The sequence below is a fragment of the Crassostrea angulata genome, chromosome 7, assembly GCF_025612915.1.
Source record: "Crassostrea angulata isolate pt1a10 chromosome 7, ASM2561291v2, whole genome shotgun sequence".
In the NCBI taxonomy this organism is placed as follows: Eukaryota; Metazoa; Mollusca; class Bivalvia; order Ostreida; family Ostreidae; genus Magallana; species Magallana angulata.
Window position 1 is genome coordinate 44,865,963 of NC_069117.1, and position 20,347 is coordinate 44,886,309.

At 36.8% G+C, this 20,347-nt stretch overlaps 1 protein-coding gene across 7 annotated transcripts; it reads left to right on the plus strand.

Moving 5' to 3' along the window:
* Nucleotides 1-1,660: 1,660 nt before the first annotated feature.
* On the plus strand, nt 1,661-20,178 carry LOC128191963 (protein PRRC2C-like). 7 transcript variants are annotated; one of them, XM_052864349.1, is made up of 38 exons: nt 1,661-1,817; nt 2,445-2,619; nt 3,586-3,726; nt 4,415-4,527; nt 4,921-5,055; nt 5,380-5,494; nt 5,618-5,874; nt 5,988-6,064; nt 6,170-6,346; nt 6,437-6,481; nt 6,591-6,663; nt 6,775-6,867; nt 7,203-7,592; nt 7,705-7,824; nt 7,929-8,154; nt 8,261-8,648; nt 8,749-9,026; nt 9,114-9,283; nt 9,376-9,434; nt 9,571-10,394; nt 10,484-10,637; nt 10,767-11,336; nt 11,417-11,520; nt 11,808-11,986; nt 12,898-13,126; nt 13,258-13,529; nt 13,683-13,721; nt 14,115-14,195; nt 14,503-14,667; nt 15,204-15,448; nt 15,588-15,867; nt 15,959-16,144; nt 16,285-16,558; nt 16,670-16,856; nt 17,108-17,207; nt 17,749-18,054; nt 18,315-18,528; nt 18,625-20,178. In XM_052864349.1, the coding sequence occupies exons 2-38, from the start codon at nt 2,505-2,507 to the stop codon at nt 19,032-19,034; spliced, it is 7,791 nt and encodes a 2,596-aa protein (XP_052720309.1). In that variant the 5' UTR covers nt 1,661-1,817; nt 2,445-2,504; the 3' UTR covers nt 19,035-20,178. The 7 variants fall into 7 exon arrangements, with proteins under 7 accessions (XP_052720309.1, XP_052720312.1, XP_052720313.1 ...); XM_052864352.1 differs by having other exon boundaries at nt 15,588-15,858; XM_052864353.1 differs by having other exon boundaries at nt 11,432-11,520.
* The last annotated feature ends 169 nt before the right edge of the window (nt 20,179-20,347 follow it).

Consider the following 20,347-nt stretch of genomic DNA (forward strand, 5'->3'; position numbering starts at 1 on the left):
TTATTACTGTATTTAAAAACGAACAAGAAGAGTGTGATATTGTTTAAGTTCATGAATTGTTTAAATAATCATGAAAGAGGCAGCAGTAATGTTTGATTTATTCCCTGAATAAGATTATCAATGGAGAACAAAATTCATTTTTTTTAGAATGAAGAAATTACAAGTATATGTAAAATTTAGAAAGAAAAGGTTCAGTAATACTAAACGATGTACTTAGTCATCACAAAGAATACTATTGCAAAACACTAACTAGTCTCCTATTTTCGTACTAACTCGTAGTTCACTCGCAAGGTTCTCGTATTGCACTCGCCCCTAATCGCCTGTTTTCGTATTGTATTCGCATCAAATCGAATTCCCACTCACTCGGAGGACTCTCGGGGAAGACTCGAGAAACAATCGCATGAACTCGTAGAATACTCGGGGTATATTGAAGGATATTCGTAGCATCGTAAGTACTACGAAGTTTCGCGAGTTTCCTACGAATGTAGAAGATTTATTGCGACTATATGCACGAGTGCAGTGCGAGTGTCGTGCAAAAGTCTACGAATACTTAAAAATCGTGCTGTGGGCACGATTGTTTTGAACATGCTCAAAACAATTGCCGCGTTTGGCGATTTCCTGAGATGAAGGAAGTGGAAGGAAGAAAGGAAGAGAGTCTGCGAATATCTTTACGATGAACCCCGAATAAGTGCTATTATTGAATTCGTACAATATCGTAGCTCAAAATCGTGAGAATGTGACAGGAGCTGTATTGGAATTTCCATTTATTTGACAAAATGACTCGTGGCAAACAAGATTTATATAATGATTCGATGTGTTGATAAATAATATATTATCACCAGAAGAAAGCGACACTTGATTGAAAGTTATACCAGTACAACACATAATTATGTTAACAATAACATTACTCGATCTCTGTTTACACAAAATAAACAATTTCAAAAGTATTATCTTGTTCGATCGTAACTCAATATCTGACTTTCTAATTTTGAGATAGCTTTAAAAATACCCATGTTAACATCTGATCGTAAACCAAATTCAGAAGACTGTATATATACAGTATATGTGTAGTCATTTTAATAAACTTTTTGAACTTGAAACTTTTAAAAGAGTTGTTTGCCCTTTATAAAAATGGGTGGAGGGGGGGGGGGGCTTTATGTGCAACTTTTTACTATAGTTTATTTAGACTATAACTTTAGCAGTGACATAGGTCTAAATGTTATTTATTTCTCTAGCTGCTTGTACTAAATATATATTTAAACAAATATACTACCCCCCCCCCCCCCAAAAAAATAAAAAATAAAAAATTCAATATTATTTAACATGGTTTACTTTGAGGGGTGATAATTTTGTTTTTAAAATTCCAAAAGTGATTCTGTATCATGGTCAGAGACATACATAACGATAACATAATGTTATTTAAACGTCATGTCTGTGTTCATCATTTAACATTTTGTTTCATAATACTCTGTAATAGATATGGTTTTAAAAAAAAGTTATGTAAAACAATACTTCTATAAGCTGGGTGAATGGAAAAGTGTTTTTGATATATTTTGTTTATTCATTTTATCGTGCGAAATGTATCTAGCCTACTGTCATTGTGGTTTTCGATCCGCCTAACATTCGCGTTGAATTGTGGGATAGGATGACATCACTAAATCATTTGCATATTCATAATTATTAGACCGCCATCTTGGAAGTGAATTTATTCACGACCATCGGTAAAATCCGAGGAATATCTTTACCATCGCCCTCTTCAGTGAACGCCTGAAGAAATTTTTATTGTTTTCAACAATAGCCCAGTGGAACGGACCCGTGTAAGTACTAACTATTTCTTCGTTTTTGCTATATATTGCACGATTTCGAGGACCTGTCATTGATGGAGCTATAACTCTATATGCATGGGTAACTGCGTTCTTTTCGCGTCATAGTAACTGAGTAAAGTTTTATATGGGAAATATCTTATTTGCAAAATATGTAGATTTTAAAAATAGTAATATATGATGAAAATAATTATTGAAATGAAGTTAGTTTGTGCTGAAACAATGGATTAATGTATGTAAACGCTGCAGACACCATGATGCTTTTTCGATCTGACGTCTATTGTTCAACTTGGAGAACACAAAAAGACTTCTATGCTGTATAAGGAAGATTTGCATGTAAACCAAACTGTTTCTGTATGTAAAATGCAGAATAGAGTTATATTATCTTTATTAAACGAAGAAAGCAATATGACAGTTGTCAACTTCCTTTGTTTATCAACAGGGTTAAACCTGTCAGCTCAGGACAAGATGTCTTTTTCTTCGAATTTAAACTCTTGTCCAACTTTGCAGAATGACAAGTTTATCATCTTACTTAACTCTCATATTTAGTAAACAAACAAGTTTGGAGATGTTCGAGATAGGGTCACACACATATTTATGCAATGATGCATTTATTTTCAGACTAAGCGGTTCGTTCATAGGCTAAGTGATTAGAAAATCTTCAATGAGTGCACAGGCAAGATGTCCACATTTTCTGGGATAGGAGGAAGAGGTGATAAGGGATCGAACAAATACAAATCGCTTAATATAAACAATATATACCAAGGAAAGAGTGTACCAACACAGAAAAGCACAGGTAAACATATGTAATTAATATTTGAGAGTGTCCATTGAATAATCCTGTTATTGTTTACATTATAAATTCACTTGACATATCTTTTTAATTTGATTAGCTGTATCTAAATCTTACAATCACTTTAGTTCTAAAATGATTGATAAAATATGCATCTTAATGTGGAAAATGATTATTACATGTATTTACACGTATATAAACCACAAGAATATTTTCTGCAACCAATAAGTGATCTTCAATGAGAAATCGGGTTATTGTTTTCATTGGTTAAATTGTGGCTTTCATTCTTTTTGGTCAATTTCAGTCCAAGAAAAGGTTTTGAAATCATTATCAACAAGCAGGACAATATATCTATATTTAAACTGAATTACAAATGGTGGTCAATCTAATTTTACAGAGAACTGGATTTGAAAGGAATTATTTTTTACTTGAAAGGCACATGATAGGGAGTTTCTTTAGCTTAAATTGTTGCATAGTGCTTTCTAAACCTCAAAACTTGGATGTTTTTAAAAAAAAAATTTTATAAATACTGAGTTTCACTTTAATGTGTTTATGAAAATAAAAAACAAAACCCTCTGCCTTTCCAAATCTTTTTGTGTCAAAATTGTTTTGAGAACCAAGTCATTAACTTTGGGTGGCCTAAACAGTAAATATAGAGCCTAATTGAACAAATTGATAAACCATTATCTTCCGCACTCATGGCCAAATTACTCACCAATCATTGTGTAGCAAATTCATTATGTATTTATCAGCAAACCATTATTGTGTTATTCATAAGTATAAGGTAGGCTTTGATCAGATGGTAGAGCAAACTATGCATCAGATTTTTATCAGCAGTGCCAATTGATCCAGGACATTTTGTAGTTTGTGTCAATTAAATAGAACATGTAAATAATAGTTGTGGTAAAATTTTATCAATTCCTGCATGAACTCAAATTTTTTGATGTTGTATCTTATCTTTCCCTGCAGTACAACGTCAGCATGGGTTGCAAAGTTTGGGTAAAGTGGCAAGCATGCGGCGTATGCCGCCCCCGGCTAATTTACCAAGTTTGAAAAGTGAAAATAGCGGAAACGATCCAAATATCAACTTAGTTCCAACAGGAGGTTCAGGTGTGTACAATTGGAATGAGGCGTAGATAAATTAATTGTGTGTTTCCGGTTCCCCGACCGACCCTAAAAATATGCCCCGACCCTAAACATTTTATCGTCGATATATTAATCCGGACATCAACTATTCCGGTTTTACTTTTAGAAATTCTTATCTTAGTCACTTCCGTGTTTGAGAAAACACATATTCTACACCAATTTAAAGATTTATTTTGACAGCGATTTCTTGTGGAAAATGGCATCGTGCTTGCCAAGCACATTGTTGTTCCTCTGTCCAATGACTGCTATACTCTGGGAAAATTGCCAGTTGTAAGCCGCCCTTTTGGCAGAAAAAAATAAACTCATCTTTTCCAACTTGTTTATTGTTGTTGAAGTGAAAAACAAAAATAAAATGTTTAAATAAAATAAAATGTTTTCCCTACCTACCTACCCTATTTTTTTTCAAGCTGGAATAGGAAACACATTATTAATTTATTTTGGCCTGATTCATGATTAAAGTGTTGTATGTGTGAATTACTAGTATAAATGGTAGAAAGAAAACCATGATTGAATTTAAAAACATAGTAACTTTGTATGCTTTAAGGTCCAATTCATTCATTATTTATGTTTAATGCTAAAAAAAAAAGTTGGAACAAAATGCCCAATACTGGATATAAAGATAAATCTGAGTATTGCATATCGTTTTTCATAGGATGGGGCAACAAGGAAAAGGAACAGGAGAAGACGACTGCACCAACAGGTCAGCCGCCATCGACGCAGCCATCGCAGGCTACTGCAGCGCCATCCGCACAATCTACAACAAAGGTAGGTCTAAAGACTGTTGCAAGGATTCTTTCAGACAACTAAAAATTTTAGCTAAGGGTTCAGTAGAAATTGTTTTTATGTACCAAAATGCAACATGTAACCAACCTAACAGCCCTGTCAAAATATTTTTCTCCAATTTGAATATTGTGTATCATTTTTTTCAAATAGGCGCTAAAAAATTTACAAAGAACTAATAAAAACAAGTGTTTTTTACGAAAAATAATTGCCTAAAGTTGAAGTCTTTAAAAGTTTCTTTAAAAGTTAACACAGATATTGAAATAAGACATTAAAATTCCTTGGTTGAAAAGTTGTCGGCAGTAGAAAGATACATGTTTGTTATTTGATACTAAGAAGCCAATCATTTGCATTGTATTGTTTTGATCTTTTTTTAAGACAACTGTTGCTGGGAGCAGTGCAACAGTGACATCGTCAGCAGCACCTTTGGGGACAAACTCGGCACCGAAGTCCTGGAGCAGTGTAGCACTTGGAGAGAGGGGCAGGCCTCTTGGTCCACATTCACCTTACCAGGTCAGTTTAGTAAATCTTTATACAGGTGAATTGCAGATGATTCTAGATCCATGTATAGCTGTCTTATTTTATTGATATAAACTTTAAAACCCAATTGACCCAAGCTATGGCCAAAATTTACAAAGAATATTTTAGAAATTATTGCTTTTGTTTGACTTTCATTTATGGATTCATGTTTGGGAAAGGGATGTGGGTCTTGCAAGTACATGTACATGCATACTAGTCCGTTAAATGTTGCACATGATTGATCAGTAGCGTCGTAAGAAGTAAATGCTGTTTAAGCACCATTGACACTTGGTTTTAGTGTGTTGCTTTCTTATTGAGCAGGAGGAATTTCCAACATTAAAATCATCAGGGGAAGACAAAGGAAAAGATGGCAAGAAAGAAGAAGAAGGAAAAGATACTCAGTATGGACCAGGGCCAAGTTTGCGACCACAAAGTAGGTCTCACCTATGCCGGCATGAATTCACCTATTCCAGCATGAATACATTCAAATATGTGTAGTTTATGTCATTGAATTCTGGTAAACATATTATACATATATGTACATTTATGTTGATAGATGTCGCGAGTTGGAGAGAAGGAGGTGGACGTGGCGCCATGCAACAGCAGCAAAACAAGCCAGATTCACCATCATCACCAACAGGGCCTACGTCCCAAGGCCAGACAGAAACACAACAGAATGGCCCCCAGACCTCAAGTCCAGTGGAACTTCCCAACCAGCCTCCAAGGCCTGGTTCGGGCCCCACGCCTGGAGGGCCCATGACTATGGGCCCTCCAATGGGAATGCCACCTCAGTATCGGATGATGCCTCCTTATGTAAGTTAGCTGTTTTGTCATGAATTCACATTATATTTGCAGTGCATTACTATCCTTTCATGCCAAAAATTAGATCATTAATCTATTTGTGTTCATCATTTTGTTTTTTTAAGATGTATGGCAGATTCCCTCCTGGCTACCCACCAAATTACCAAGGAATGCCAAGACCTCCTTATCCGTATGATCAAAGGTAAAATTGGTGTAATAATAAGTCCATATGTAGCTTTGAGAAATCTCATGTATGTAGTTGCATGCATTTCAAGACTGTTTTGATAATCCATCATATTACTAATAGCAGGTTTCGGCATCCTCCTCCTATGCCAGCACAACCAAGACCCCCTGTTGGTGCTGATAGTGATGATTATAAAAGAGCTGCCATCATCTCAGAAAAAGATCTGAAAGAGTTTGATAACCTGAGACTTGATCAGGAAGATGAAGGATGGGCTGGTGCACAGGGTGAAATTGATTACTCGTAAGTGTACTATGGAAATGGAAGTTTTCAAAATTAAGGTAACAAAATTTGTAAATTGTAGTATAATACTTGATAATTTTATGTTTGTAGTGAAAAGCTTGTCTTCAGTGATGATGATGACGATGATAAAGATGGGTGAGTAGATGCTTGATATTGAATGAATTTTTGAATTGTTTATGCAGGGTTGTTAAATTTGCAACTTCAATGCAATGTTTTTATAAAATGGTGTGGTTTATTTTGGTAGCAAACCCCGATCTAGAAGAGGTGAAAAGAGAGAAAAGAAAGATGACTATAATGATGACGAGGATGGTGGCAAGGTTTGTAACTGACTCTTTTGCTCTTTTAGCTGATTCATTTGCATTCTATTTTATAGCCTAGCATTGAAAGATTAGGAATAACATGTATGTAATTCCGTGTATTCTTTGTAGGGAGAACGTGGCCCTCCAATGCCCCGAGAGGCCTGGGGAGGTGGACCTATGCCTCCACAATACAGAGGAAGACCTCCAATGGGAATGGATGGGGTAAGGGGAATTTATAACAAAATTAAGTCCTTGTTTATTATAGCTTTTGAATACAAATCCCTATCTTGGTATACCTTGAATTTGTTTAAAGGCTGAGGTGTATTTTTAAACATTTTATTTCAAAATTTTAAACATTAATAATAAGGGTACACGTCTCGTTCACTTCTGATGTTTAGGAACAAAAGAACTTTAAGCTTTGGAAATGTTTAAAGTTTCTAAAACTTCCTTTCAACAGCCCATTAACATGTATATGTATTTAGATACTGTGACTCATTCAATGTAATTTACTGTCATTGATGGAAATGTCAATAATCGATATGGTACATGTGTTTCAGAGATGGCAGATGCCTCCATTTGATTATATGAGACCCCCATCTAGAGGTCCTCCCTATCCTCAGTATGGAGTACCCCCTCCAGGTCCTCGTGCCCCAGGACCTTATTCTCATCCCCAGATGACCCCACCTCAACCCCCTCAAAGTCCCCAGAGTCCAGGACCCAGTCCAAGTCCAAACCAGACTCCTAAAAAGAATGAGACCAAGGATGAGATGGAGGAGGAGCACTGGAAAGAAAAACGCATGCAGAGAACAGAGGAAATGTCCACTGCAATTCAGAGAGCTCGCCAAAGACGCGAAGACGAGGAGAAAAAGATGGAGAATGATCGTAAAGCTGCAGCAGCAGAAAAATTAAGACTGTTGGACGAGCGAAGCAAGAAACGAGATGATAGGGTAAGTAAATATGGAAGTGTTTTTCTAATTTGTTTTACTTGAGTGGAAACCTGTAGCAATTTTTAATGCTGAAAAAAAATATCTGTATATGTTCCCTTCTTGTTTGAATTAGGATGTGGAGTCTGACAGCAAGTCAGAAGGAAGATCAGAAGGTGGGAGATCTAGTCGAACTCCGTCAGAGAGTAGTGAGAAGGACTTCAAAACGCATAAAGAGCAACATAAACACTCAGAGGTCAGTCAAGTTGATGGAAATAAAATTGTACATTACATCTAAGTTTATTGAATTATACTAATATGAAAAAATTGCAAATTTCACAACCTTTGAGGTATTTGTAGCCTGGAAAAAGTTCAAGAGGATCTGTACCACCTAGATTTCTAAAGCAGCATTCTTCTGAGCATCCCCCTACATCATCTAGACAGACAGGCCCTGGTACCCCTACTTCACCACAACCTCACCCGACACAGATGAGACCTGGACAAGGACCACCCCCTCCCTGGTTTTGGCATCCTTCTATGCAGATGCCGCCATATGCATTTGGAAGACCTCCAGTTGACATGCAGGGTCAGTAGACAATATGCAAGTTTTGTCTAATAAAGATAAGTTTGAAAATACTATCTGATTAATCGTTTCAGAAGTGAATCTAAGCTAAATCATTCTATTAATACAGGAATGCCCATGTACCCACCAATGCGACGCAGGAATGACAGTCATGGGTCAGGAAACGATGGACAGGATGGAGAGGGAAGAACAGAAGCATATGAAAGAGACCCAAGACAGTTCTATCATCCCATGCCTCCACATCTCGCTCAATTTGATGGACGCGGTCCCCCACCTTACTTTGATCAAAGAATGTATCCCGAGTATGAAAAACAAATGATGGATTATGAGAGAAGGCAAGAGAGAGACCATGATCGACGGGAAAAGGATCACAGAGCAGATCGAAGCTTTGAAGAGGATCTAGAATATGATACTAGAGAACCTGAGAAAAGAGCACCAAGATTACAAAGGGATCCATTTGATGACACACCTGAGGACAGATACACACCATCACCAAAGTATATTTATGTTTATACATGTATATTTTCAACTGAGAAAATATTATGTTAAATTTTTTTCCTATTATGAGAAAATCTCATAACAATTTCAATTTTGTAGGGAGCTGAAGAAGGAAAGTAGAAATGAAGAAAAGAAAGAAGACAAGCAGTCAAAAGAAGATCTAAGGGATAGAATGGATCACCATTATGAAGAGAGGAAAGAAAGGAGAGAAGATAAAAGTGATAACAGAAGAGATGACTACAGTAGGAAAGAAAAAGAGTACGACTCTCACTCTCACTCTCATTCTCATTCTCATTCTCATAAAGGTTACGGCAACAAAGAAGGTCGTTCTAAACACCCATGGCCTACAGATGAAGGAGGCCGATCCTACAGAGAAAGTAAGTAGCAGTTAAAATTGGATCTAGAGTCTTCTTGTTGAGGAACTATTATTGAATTGTCTGACAAAACAGAATTTGTTCTTTCAGAGAGAGAGTATCCAAACTGCCCTCCACCAATTTCTGCTCAACAATCTCAACAGAACCTTCCACCAAGGTCCAATTTAATAACATTGAAAAGACCTTTATCTAATACCAACGACAGGAAAGCTGAATACTTAAAAGAACAGAGTGATGCCAAATCCAAATCGTCAAACAAGGTAAAACAGATTATTGAAGTAACTTTTCATAAAAAGAAAATTGTAAATCAGTTTGTTAGAGTATACTTATCTTATGAAACATTTTACTGTAGGATCAGCAAAGGGATTCTAAATCTGGGAAAGAAAACAAGACTGCAGAAAGGGAAGAAAGGTAGGTTTATAGATAATACCAGACTTGAGAAAGTTAATACCAGACTGGAAAGAGATAAGTCATACATAAGAAGTCATATTATGCATTTCTTGTACTAAGTAAGAACAGTGGTAAAAAAATTTGGTTTATTTCTAAGGTCAAAGCAACGAGAAGACCAACAGAAAGGAAATGATCAGGGTGAAATTGATGAAGTTGGAAAAGATAAACATCAATCTAAAGCAAAAGAAGACAGACGTGAGAAAGAAGATTCTGTTGGGCGTGAAGACAGGCCATCTGCATGGGATAGACCTTTGCGAGATGATGGAAAAGGAGAGAAACGATCTGACAGAAATCAACCACCATTAAAAAAGAAACGTGAAGAGTACAACGCAGACAAATCGGAGAGGAGACAGCCGTCTTCTAGAGCCCGTGAGTTCGTACGGGGCAGAGGTGGCAAAGTCTCAAGGGGAAGCAAGTCAGCAAGCACTTCTACTCGAGGTGGTCGAGGAGGAAGTAGAGATGGCTATCCCCGTGGATATGATAAGCGCGGTGATAGGGGTAGTTACAGGACAGACAGATCCAAGTCATTTGGTGGCCAATGGTCAGATCATGTGGATGAACTAGAATTAGAAGAGGAAATGCAGAGAAGGAGAGAAAAAGCTGAGGAGGTAGATTATGATGGCGAGGAAGGATCCAGATCACCTGAAGGCGCAAGAGAGCAGGCAGATTCTGGACGAATGAGAGATCAAAGAGAAAGAAAATCTGCTCCAGAACCAAAGCCATTCAGTTGGGAAAATCGAGCAAAAAGTATGGATCCTAAGAAAGAGGACAGTCTAGAAAGGAACAAACAATTGGAGGATGACAAAAAAACTGATGATGGTCAAATGAATAGAAAAATGTCATCTGAGGAGAAATGGGAATCTAGAAATGGTCGAGGATCATTCCAACCCAGAGGTGAACCATCAAAGAGGGGGAGAGGAGGTAAGAACCAGTTACTTTATCAATAGAATGTAAAGTTAAAATTTATGCTCAGCAAGCTGTTTAATATTTATGACAATTATTTAATCAAGGATCCTCTAGTATGAGAGGAAGAGGTAGAGGCTCATTGAGAGAATCTGGAGATAAGGGTGATAGAAGAAATTACTCAGCCCCATCAAAAGGTGGAGGATCGGGTCGTCCAGGACCCAGGGACGGGGGAGAGGTCTCAGAAAAAGGCCCACCTAGGTACATCTTAGAGCTTTAAACTTTTCTCTTTCTTGCTTAATGTTTTTTTTTGTCATTTATGGCATTATTGATTTATTGGATTCATGTATATGATTGATAGTTTACTAGATATAACAATAATTCTTTCAGGAAAGATAACAGAAGACAGGAAAGATATCCCCCACCTCCACGATTTGCTCAGAAACGTGGGGGTTTAAACGAGAGGGGGAGGGGTGCTGAACGTGGTCGTGGCCGCGGCAGAGGTCGTGGTGGTAGTGCCCCTCCCACCACCTCCCTTGTTAAGCGACCACAGCTAAACAAGGAAAACTCACAGGAAATTCCTGAGGGAGAGGAATGGGAAACTGCATCGGAGAGCAGTGATGTGTTGGAGAAGAAGGAAACAAAAAATGAGGGAAAGGACAAAGACAAGAGAGATTCTACAGGGAAAAAGTTTTCTAGTCAAAGACCTCAGAATGAAAGACAAGGCAGAAAGGGTGGACAAAATGGTGACTGGAAATCTAATGGAGATGTGTATCAAGGTAGAGGTGCTGGAAAAGAAAACGGTTCAAAAAACGGGATGAGTAGGGGTCATCAAAGAGATGGGCCCCGTAAACCTTACAGTTCCAACAAGAAAGACAGTAATGTATACCGTGTAGGTGAAGTGGTGCCTGATGATCCAAATGCTATTCAATCTGCCATCAACAACAGTCTCGATCAAAAGTAAGTAAACTAGTTATTGGTTTAGATTAGATGATGAATGATCAAAATTGGCAGAGATGAATATGAAAACTCAAATTTAGAAACTTGTATGGCAGGAAAGCAGACCTTAGTGATGTCTCCAAGGCAGCAAAAATGGAGGAAAAGAAAAATGCATTAGCCAACATAGACATCAACAATTACGCAAGTATGGTTATTGTGTTTATTTCATGTCCTTACATTTTATAAAAGTGATTATATTGCTATTTGCCAAAGGATGAAGTGATAATTTATTAACTGATTATGATGACAGTATTCATCACCTACCGATCTGATGGCAGCTTTTTTCTTTGAATTTTCATATGTACATGTATATTAATAGTGATTTTATTTTGACAGAAAATACATGTGTTAGGGTAGTTATTACTTATGATATTCAGTATCTGATTATCTTAACTGAATTAGGATCATTATCAATCTGTTGTATTTTTCTAGGTGTGGTTGTAATTGATGAGGTTCCTGAGGTGACCAATGATGACCCTGCTTTCCTGTTCGAACAAAATGATGGTTTTCAAGAGGTCACCTCCAAGCGCACAATTAGAAGTAAGCAGAAAGCACAACAGGAAATAGAACTTATGAAGCAGAAGGAACTATCCAAAAAATCTGTCTCAAAGGTACTTATTCTTCATGCAATTACTATATCTTTGATTGAATTTTATACCCAAAAAAAACCCAGTTTGCCAAATGAGGAATGATATTTTACACACTGATTGTGGATGACAATACTCATCACCTACCGATCTGATGGCAAAAAAAAAAAAAAAAAAATTACAACGTGTATAAGGTACATTCAGTCTTGTTTATATATTGTTTTGCAAATACAGATAACGCGTATAGTATGGGGAAGTTTTGTTAAGTGTCCAGAAGAATTCTTAACCAATCCATGTGAAAAAAATTGGTGTTGCAATAAATTCCTTTGTAACAAAACCTTGAAATTGCTAAATGATTTTGTCCTGTATAGATTAACTCTAAGTGTTTGTAATGATGAAATGTTTACAGCTTTAATGATAAATTGGTTATTTAACTTCATATCTTTGATTTTACAATCCAATATAAGGCATGGTTTTTTGTTCTCAAACATACGTTTTGTATAATACCTCAATTTATACACTCAGAAGTCTAAGAAAACAGAATTCATGTACATGAAAGCAACTGCAAACTTGCTTTATTTGCACAAATACATTACAGGAACTTAACAAAATAAGGGCATGGTAGTCCATCCACAGGTCTTTGGAACTTCAATGTAACCAGGTTTCATTGTAGAAAAGTTTGCCAAATGAGGAATGATAATTTACACACTGATTACGGATGACAATATTCATCACCTACCGATCTGATGGCATCTACCAATATACTGTGGAACCATATTATATATATTTTTCTTTCTTTACATCCATTTCTAGGCCCCTACAGTCATTTAACATTCTATCTCTAAATGCATGAACATGTTCAATGTACTTTGTCTTCAATTAGAGTTTTATGAGGCAGAGCCCTTCTTTCTATTAATGATCATGAAATGTTGCAGGTTGTTGTCAAACCGAAAAGTGCTCATGCCAAAGTGTTAAGTGTGGAGAAACAACCAAGATACAAAACCAGCAAACTACCTCCTAGACTGGCAAAGAAAAAGGAACAGATGGAGAAAGAAAGGAAGGAAAACAAGGGGTTTGAAATGAAGATTGAAAACTGGGACAATGAACTGGCCAACAATATTCCTGCTCACTCAGACGGCTTGGGGATCACTGCAGACCAGAAAGGTAAATGTCTCCTAAATTCATGTCATATTTTATACATGTACTTGTGAATCAAGTCTTACCAGTAGTTACAGAGTATGCATAGATTATTGTGGTTTTAAAAAATTGAAAGGTTATGTGTCTATCCCTTTTAGGAATGATGAACACGATGTCACAAGTGTCAACCACACAGATACCCAGTTCGATGACTATCCAGAGCAGCTCCATGGGATCTTTGGTGACAGCACCATTACCTGTAGCCAGTGCGTGGGGTGCTAAACCTCACATCTCCTATGCAACAGCCACTGGATCTGTGGAGAAACCAGAAAACCACGATAGTGGAGTTGATGTTAGTGACCAACCTAATTCTGCGAGCTCATCCACGCGAAGCTCCCCAAGTGCAGAAAATAAATTGAAGAATGAGAAGGTGACGAATGTGCCCCACCCCCCGTTTTTGTACCATTTTTAGTTCAATCAACCAAAACAAAAATATAGTCAAAGTTTGCATGGATATTTTTTTGTTTTGTTTAGTTTTGAAATTCACTGAATTCTGCTTAATTTATCAAAAATATGTTTTAAGACATCCTCGATGACCCATCACTTGAGAACTCAATGTAAAGTAAGGATATCAATTTTTTTCTGCACTTACCAGATTTCCCAAGAGGTCAATCTCATTCATGCTTAATGTTTATGTACATACAGTATAGATGTACATGTATGTACATTCATGCGTGCTTGTTTCATACCATTGTTAATCATATTGTGTATTTTATAAAGCAGTTAGCTGCATGTTGATATTGTTTATTTATATTCTAAGTGTAATGTGTAACTTTTCTGTTGACTAATCTTCTCTACATGTGTTAATTTGTTTATTCTGTCTGTGCTTATTTGTTGAATAATAAGAAACAATCTGAAATGATATTACAAGCTTTATATAATCTACATTATCAATTACCTTTGCCATTGCTAATTTTCCAAAGCCCTGTTTAAATAATTCATTGTGTTTTAATAGGCAATTCATCCTGAAGATGATAAGCTTTCCAATGCAGAGAAATCTTCATTTGGATCACCTAAACCACAGAGGCAACCTAAGGTACACATTGTAACATTATACAACAAATTGCATTATAAACAATTTGGAATATTGTAGAATATTGAGAAGTGCAGGGGGTTGAAAAGTCATATCACTTTGCTTTCACAACTTTTTACTGTGATGCTATTTACTGGTATGTGTATGTGTAATAGGCAGTATATATATAATAGCTTGATAAATTGAATGTGAATATACCTTAAGACTGTGTGAATGGTACAGTGTGCATGTACATTCTATATTTCAAATGCAGTTTTTAAAATGAAAGTATATTTTCATGAATTCTCAAAAATTGTGTATGTTGTTACAGATCACTAGAAGTGAAAAAGTCAGTGTAAAAGACACTATGGAAAAGCCAGATGGGATTAAAGCGATCAAGAAACCTGAGTCACTGAAAGATAAAGCCAGAAATGCATCTGCTATTGAAAAACCAGAACCTATTCAACTTCCTCCAAGCTTCAGTAAAGTAACAATGGTAAGCAAAACTTGAAATGACAGGAGTTCATTAAAAGAGTGTGTATCATAATCAATTATTTCAATTCATTTAAGAATATCATTGTATAAAGATTGTAATACTTGGATGCTTTGCATGTATGTACAGTATGCAGTCATAATGATTTGATCTGTTAGTCAGTCCATTAGTCCTGTTTCTGTTAGCACAATTTCTCTTAAACCGCTTCACAAAATTTCGAAATTTACTAGGTATTAATGAGACCTGTTTAATTGGTAAAAATTTCTAAATCCATTATTATTCTGTGAATTTTGGCCATTTTGAACTTGTGTCGTTGTTAAAGACAACAAGTATAGACGTGCATATTTGCAGGAAGTTGTGATGTGATGATTTTTCAAGAGTTTAATAGTTATGCCCCTTTTTGAAATATTTTGTTTCTTTGATGTGTACCCTGCCATTTGTTAATGTAGCTTTGTTAAGTAATGGGGAAGCATGGGGTATGTGAGCTTGGTCACTTTTTCTGTCACATGAAATGCTGAAAGTGTATGTTTGTTTTATAGGATGAGTCCAATGAGATCAAGCTTGACTTCATCTATGATGATGATCTGGCCACCAGCTTTCCTGATAAATCTGAGCAGAAGACGAGTACAGCAGAGGAGGGTTCCCCTGTCACAGTGTCACTGTCTAGTGGGACGGGCAGTGACCACAATGCTGGGCCTGCTTCTCCTGCAGCCCAAGATCTGAACTCCAAAATAGCAGCGGTCAAAACCTTCTGGGAAAGTGATCAAACAACTGTCTTTGATGTGTATGTTACTAAAAGCATTAGATACTCAGCTATCAGAAATGAACCCATATTTGACTGCATTTCCTTTTTTCATACTTTCAAGTTATACAGTATTAATGAAATATTTGTTACATTTCATGTTCTCTTCTTGTACTTATAGAATGCCAGGTACTGCTGGATTAGGGAACACAGTTGCTACTTCTGAAACGGATCTAGCGAGTGCCCCATCATTTCATAGCTTTAGCTCAGACAACAATTTGGCAGGTCCTGACAGTTCTGGCTTAAATATAGAATCGGTTGTCATGTCTGTAGCTGATGATGGAAGCAGAGGTGCATCTAAGAATTTATCTCCAAGAATGCAGGATGCATTAACATTTAATTCATCATCTATGGATGCTTCGATGGACAGCAAAAATGGGGAGCAGACCAACGTATGCAAGGTCAATCCTGTGTTTTTGTGATGATTACACATATAAAGGAACAAATTGTTTTAAACAGAAGTGATCTAACCCTTAATATGTTGTTCTGTAGGTTAAGCCTCAACAGCTACAGTCTCAGTTGGAATCTGACAGCTTGTCAAATAGTGCAGGGAGTGGAGGTATGCTAGGTGTGCCAACAGAGGACCCAAGTTCATCTCTTCAGTCCATGCTTTCCTCGCAACATCCCTTTGTGAGTTTCCCTATAGGAACCTCACAAATTCTGCAACAAGAAACAAGGGTAAGTTCTATTCATGTATATAAAGTATAAATGTGCAAACAAAGAGAAATTTAAAAAAAAAAACAAAAAAAAAACTTGGATATTGAAATGTTATGTGTGTGTATGTAATAACCAGTATATCTACTTCATGTCATTTGTAGTTGAACCAGTCAAACTTTGGGTATGGTCTGTCACAGCAGCCTCCTCCTATGGGTCAACAGTCATTGTTCATGACCCCATCTCAGGAGTCATTTCCAATGTCTCAGTTGTCAGCATACAACAGGAACCAACCACAGCCACAGCAGCAACAGCAGCAGCAGCAGCATGCTCAGTTTGGACAAACGCCCCCACAACAGAACACCATCATGGTGTCGTCAGCCACTTCATCACTCATGTCAACCTCCATCAAGCCACCCAATCAAAACACAGCTTATGGTAAATTCATGTTCCTTAATAAAAAAAAATTGAACATGTATATGCTATCTATGATAGGAATAAAGAAATAATGACAAACACTTCAAAAATTGTAAAAATTTCCATTTATAGGAACAATTCCGAAGAATTTGGCCACAGGATCGTTGCAGTTTGGACAGCAGATGAACAGCACCTCTCTTCAGCCTTCACAAATGTCTTTTATACAGTATGACCCCAGCACACTGTTTGGAAATCTAACACAGCCTGCTCAGAATGTTAATAATTCACAGATTCTCAACTCTCACGTTGTTCAACAAAGGTATTTTTGTCAGTGTACAATATCCAGTTGTCTGCAGGGTTTGACAACACTTGCACTTGAGCATTTGATTATATTTAAATAAAATGACTTGGATGTAGCATTTTTTGAAACTAAACATTTTTTTTTTTTTTTGGTAATTGGTAAAACATGTTACAGAGTACTGCATGTTGGTAATCGAAATTCAGGAGTGTACAGAGCTCACTGATTTGGTTTGTTTCCTTAAATTTAAAATATGTATGTTAATATTTTAGGGTGCAGCCTCATCAAGGAACCTCATCCTTTTATCAACAGTCACAGCAACCCATGCAGCAAAGTTTCTTCTCAAATCAGCCACAATCAAATAATATTCAGGTACCAATGTTGCCATTACATGCATAGGCTTTGTATAGTTTGTAAGTCATTGGAGTATATGTAAATATGTACAGGTAGAAATAGAAAATTGATTTTAAGTTCATATTTATTGCACAACACAACACCAATGTACTTGTACATGTATATATATATGAAAATTTGCATCAAAAGCAGTTATACATTGCATGAATTACAAGTTCATTTCAAAGGTGACAGTTTGCATGTAAAATAAACATGTCCCTTCATACGATTGTTTGATAACTTCTTTGACATTCTGACAAACTGATGTCATGTTAGCATTTACATGTACATACATGTAGTAAAGGCAGTAACAAAGGAGTGGTGTCGTAGATTTGCCAGAAATGCCCGTCCACAATTCTAATGTACACAATTTGATGAATTAAAAAAAAAATTGGAAAAAAAAAAGTTTAAGTTATTAATTAATTTGAGATTTTTGTGTATTCTTGATTGAAAAAATGATACCCTGTAGAAAGGCATGAATCGTGTGCATAGCTTTTATCAATCACATAATTTACTTCAGCCCATGGGTAATGGAAATAGAAAAACAGGCGGAGAACAATTGATGTTTCAAGCTTGCATACTATCTGGAGCGCTGCAGCAAGCTGCTGCAGCAGGACCTCAATTCTCCATGCAAACCTTTGGAAATCAGACCAATAATCCAGTTGCAACAGGGCTCAGTCTCCCCCTTCAGGCCTCCAATCCAGCTGCAGCCGTAGCTCAGCAGGCACTGGGTCTGGGGCATCAGACAAACGTCTCCAAAGTGTCACAGTTCAGCCACCCTTTGCAGCAGCCTAGCCAGACTCCAGTCTCACCTCAGAGCACACCTGTAAGCCCTCCCTTCACTTCTTCCCTCCTAATCAGCAGCAGTAATCTTGGCCTGTCAAACTAATAAATGATGACTACAGATTACTTCTGCTGACCATTGCTTTACAATATTTAGAAGCTTGCCAGAATTTGCTGCTATAACTTTGTATTTATTGAATGGGTAGTGGGAGTAGGTTGATTTTGTAGGTTTTAGATATCTGAGGTCTTGTACCTATCCAATAAGCAGTCTGTCAAAAGTAACAAATTGGGATTTCTTTGTAGCTGAAGTCACCACCACAGAGCACGAACTTTGGTGTTGCATCATCTGTACAACAGTCACAAGGGGGATCAAAGTTCTTTGGTACCAATCAACTGCAAAATCGAGCTGGAAATCAGAGATACAATTTCACCAACAATACAGTTCACAACAGCATTAATGCAGCCCAATTTAATCCGAAGATAAATCCATCATATGGTCAACACATGCAGTCTGGAGGTAAATTTTTATTGAAAACATTTCCTGACAAAATTATTAATGGAGGATTATAATGGACTTAAGATTAAATCTTTATCAAATTATCCAATTTTACAGCTTCTGTTGTTCGACCACAAATGTTGATGAATACTGCCAATTTCCGGCCAAATGTTCCACCAAGCCAAGGAAGTTTTCCAAACCCAATACAACGACCTGGAGGACAGATGCCAAGCAATCCTCGACCTCCTCGTCCCCAGGGCAAAACTCCTGCCCCTCCTCCACCCCCACAAGAAAACAACTCAAAAACAGGGTCTGCATTCAAAGCCCAACAAGCTAAGGAGAGACAAGGATTGTTAGCTCATGCCCAGAGTTTCCTTAATCCACAGAACAAGCCTAGCATCAAAAACTTGCCAGCTAAAGTTGAAACTGCTGCAATTGAAAAGAAAGCCTCTCCATCTCCCAATGGTGGGGAACCGGACAGTAAACCCGCCACTGAAGTAACACAGTCGGGAGAGACATCCCAATAAATCGTAAAAGCATTATAACTGGGCATGTTATTGTGTTATATCAAATTTTATTATATTTATACATTTAATTTTATACTTACTTCATAGGAGTAACAGATGTGCATTATTGTGAGCTTTTCCACATATTTTATTTGTAATGTAAGGCATACTGCTGAGGTCTGTCAAAATGTTGAGCTTTGTTGTTTATCATCAGTGTGATGTCATATCCTAGCTGAATTTGTACAGATGTCATGGAATCTTTGTAAATAGTCATAAATCTGTAAAGAAATTCAATAAGCATACACTGTGACAGGTGATTTTACATACCTAGACACTAGCAGTTCTTCCGCTATTCTATTGCTGATGATAAAGAAAAGTGTTAACACAAATGAAACTCGAAGACACTTTACATTACAGTGAATGAACTGAGTAATCGGGTCTCTGTGAAACTTTTTAATGGTCAATTTTAACATTTAAGGTGTGTGATTGATTTTATGAAGGATTTGTTTTATTGAGTTCTAGTTGTCAGAACTTTTGAGCTCTTAAAGAAATGTGAAATCTTGTTACATTGACCTTGACAGAAGTATAAGGAAGGGAAAGACATTCACAGGAAGGATGTGAACGGAGATAATTCAGCACCCCAAGCCGAGAAATGGGATGTGAAATTGGAGGGGATGAGCTGAGTCCTGCCCCAGGCTCTGTCTCTACTCCCCTAACAGACTCGGGTGTAGGTAACCTGCCCTTTCCTCGCCCTTATCTAAGTATGTGATGTGTGGACAGTATATATATCAATGTATTTAGATGTTGTTTTTTCCCTCTCACATGTTCTTTTTTTTATTAGTTGTTTTCACATATTGTCCAAGGACACTAAGCATGATGAGTGTTTTATCATTGAGTCTGTCTGAACTTGACGTGATCAGTATGCGGAGAGAGTCTTGACATATTTATCAGTATGTGAGGGATTCATGTTGCGTCAGTTTTGAAGACAGTCTTATGATGATAGGTGTGTTGATTATATAAGCCAAAGAATGCTATTAAAAATGTAATGATGAGCACAGAGGGATTTTTGTTGTGGAAAAATTAGTTTTATTCATTTGTGACCTTGAAAAATCTCAGCTTGTAAACTATGTAGCTCATTGAAATAATAAAGGGCTATGTAAAAGTACTTACACATGTTGTTTGTTTTTGCTTAGAATAACCTTGTCTTGAACAAATGTACTCTCAGTCCTGGTATTTATTTTTCTAGTTTTTCAGGGATGATTGAATTCTGGATAATAATAGTATATGTTTTTTAGATATACATTTATTGAAAAAACTACGGTTTTGAATATCAA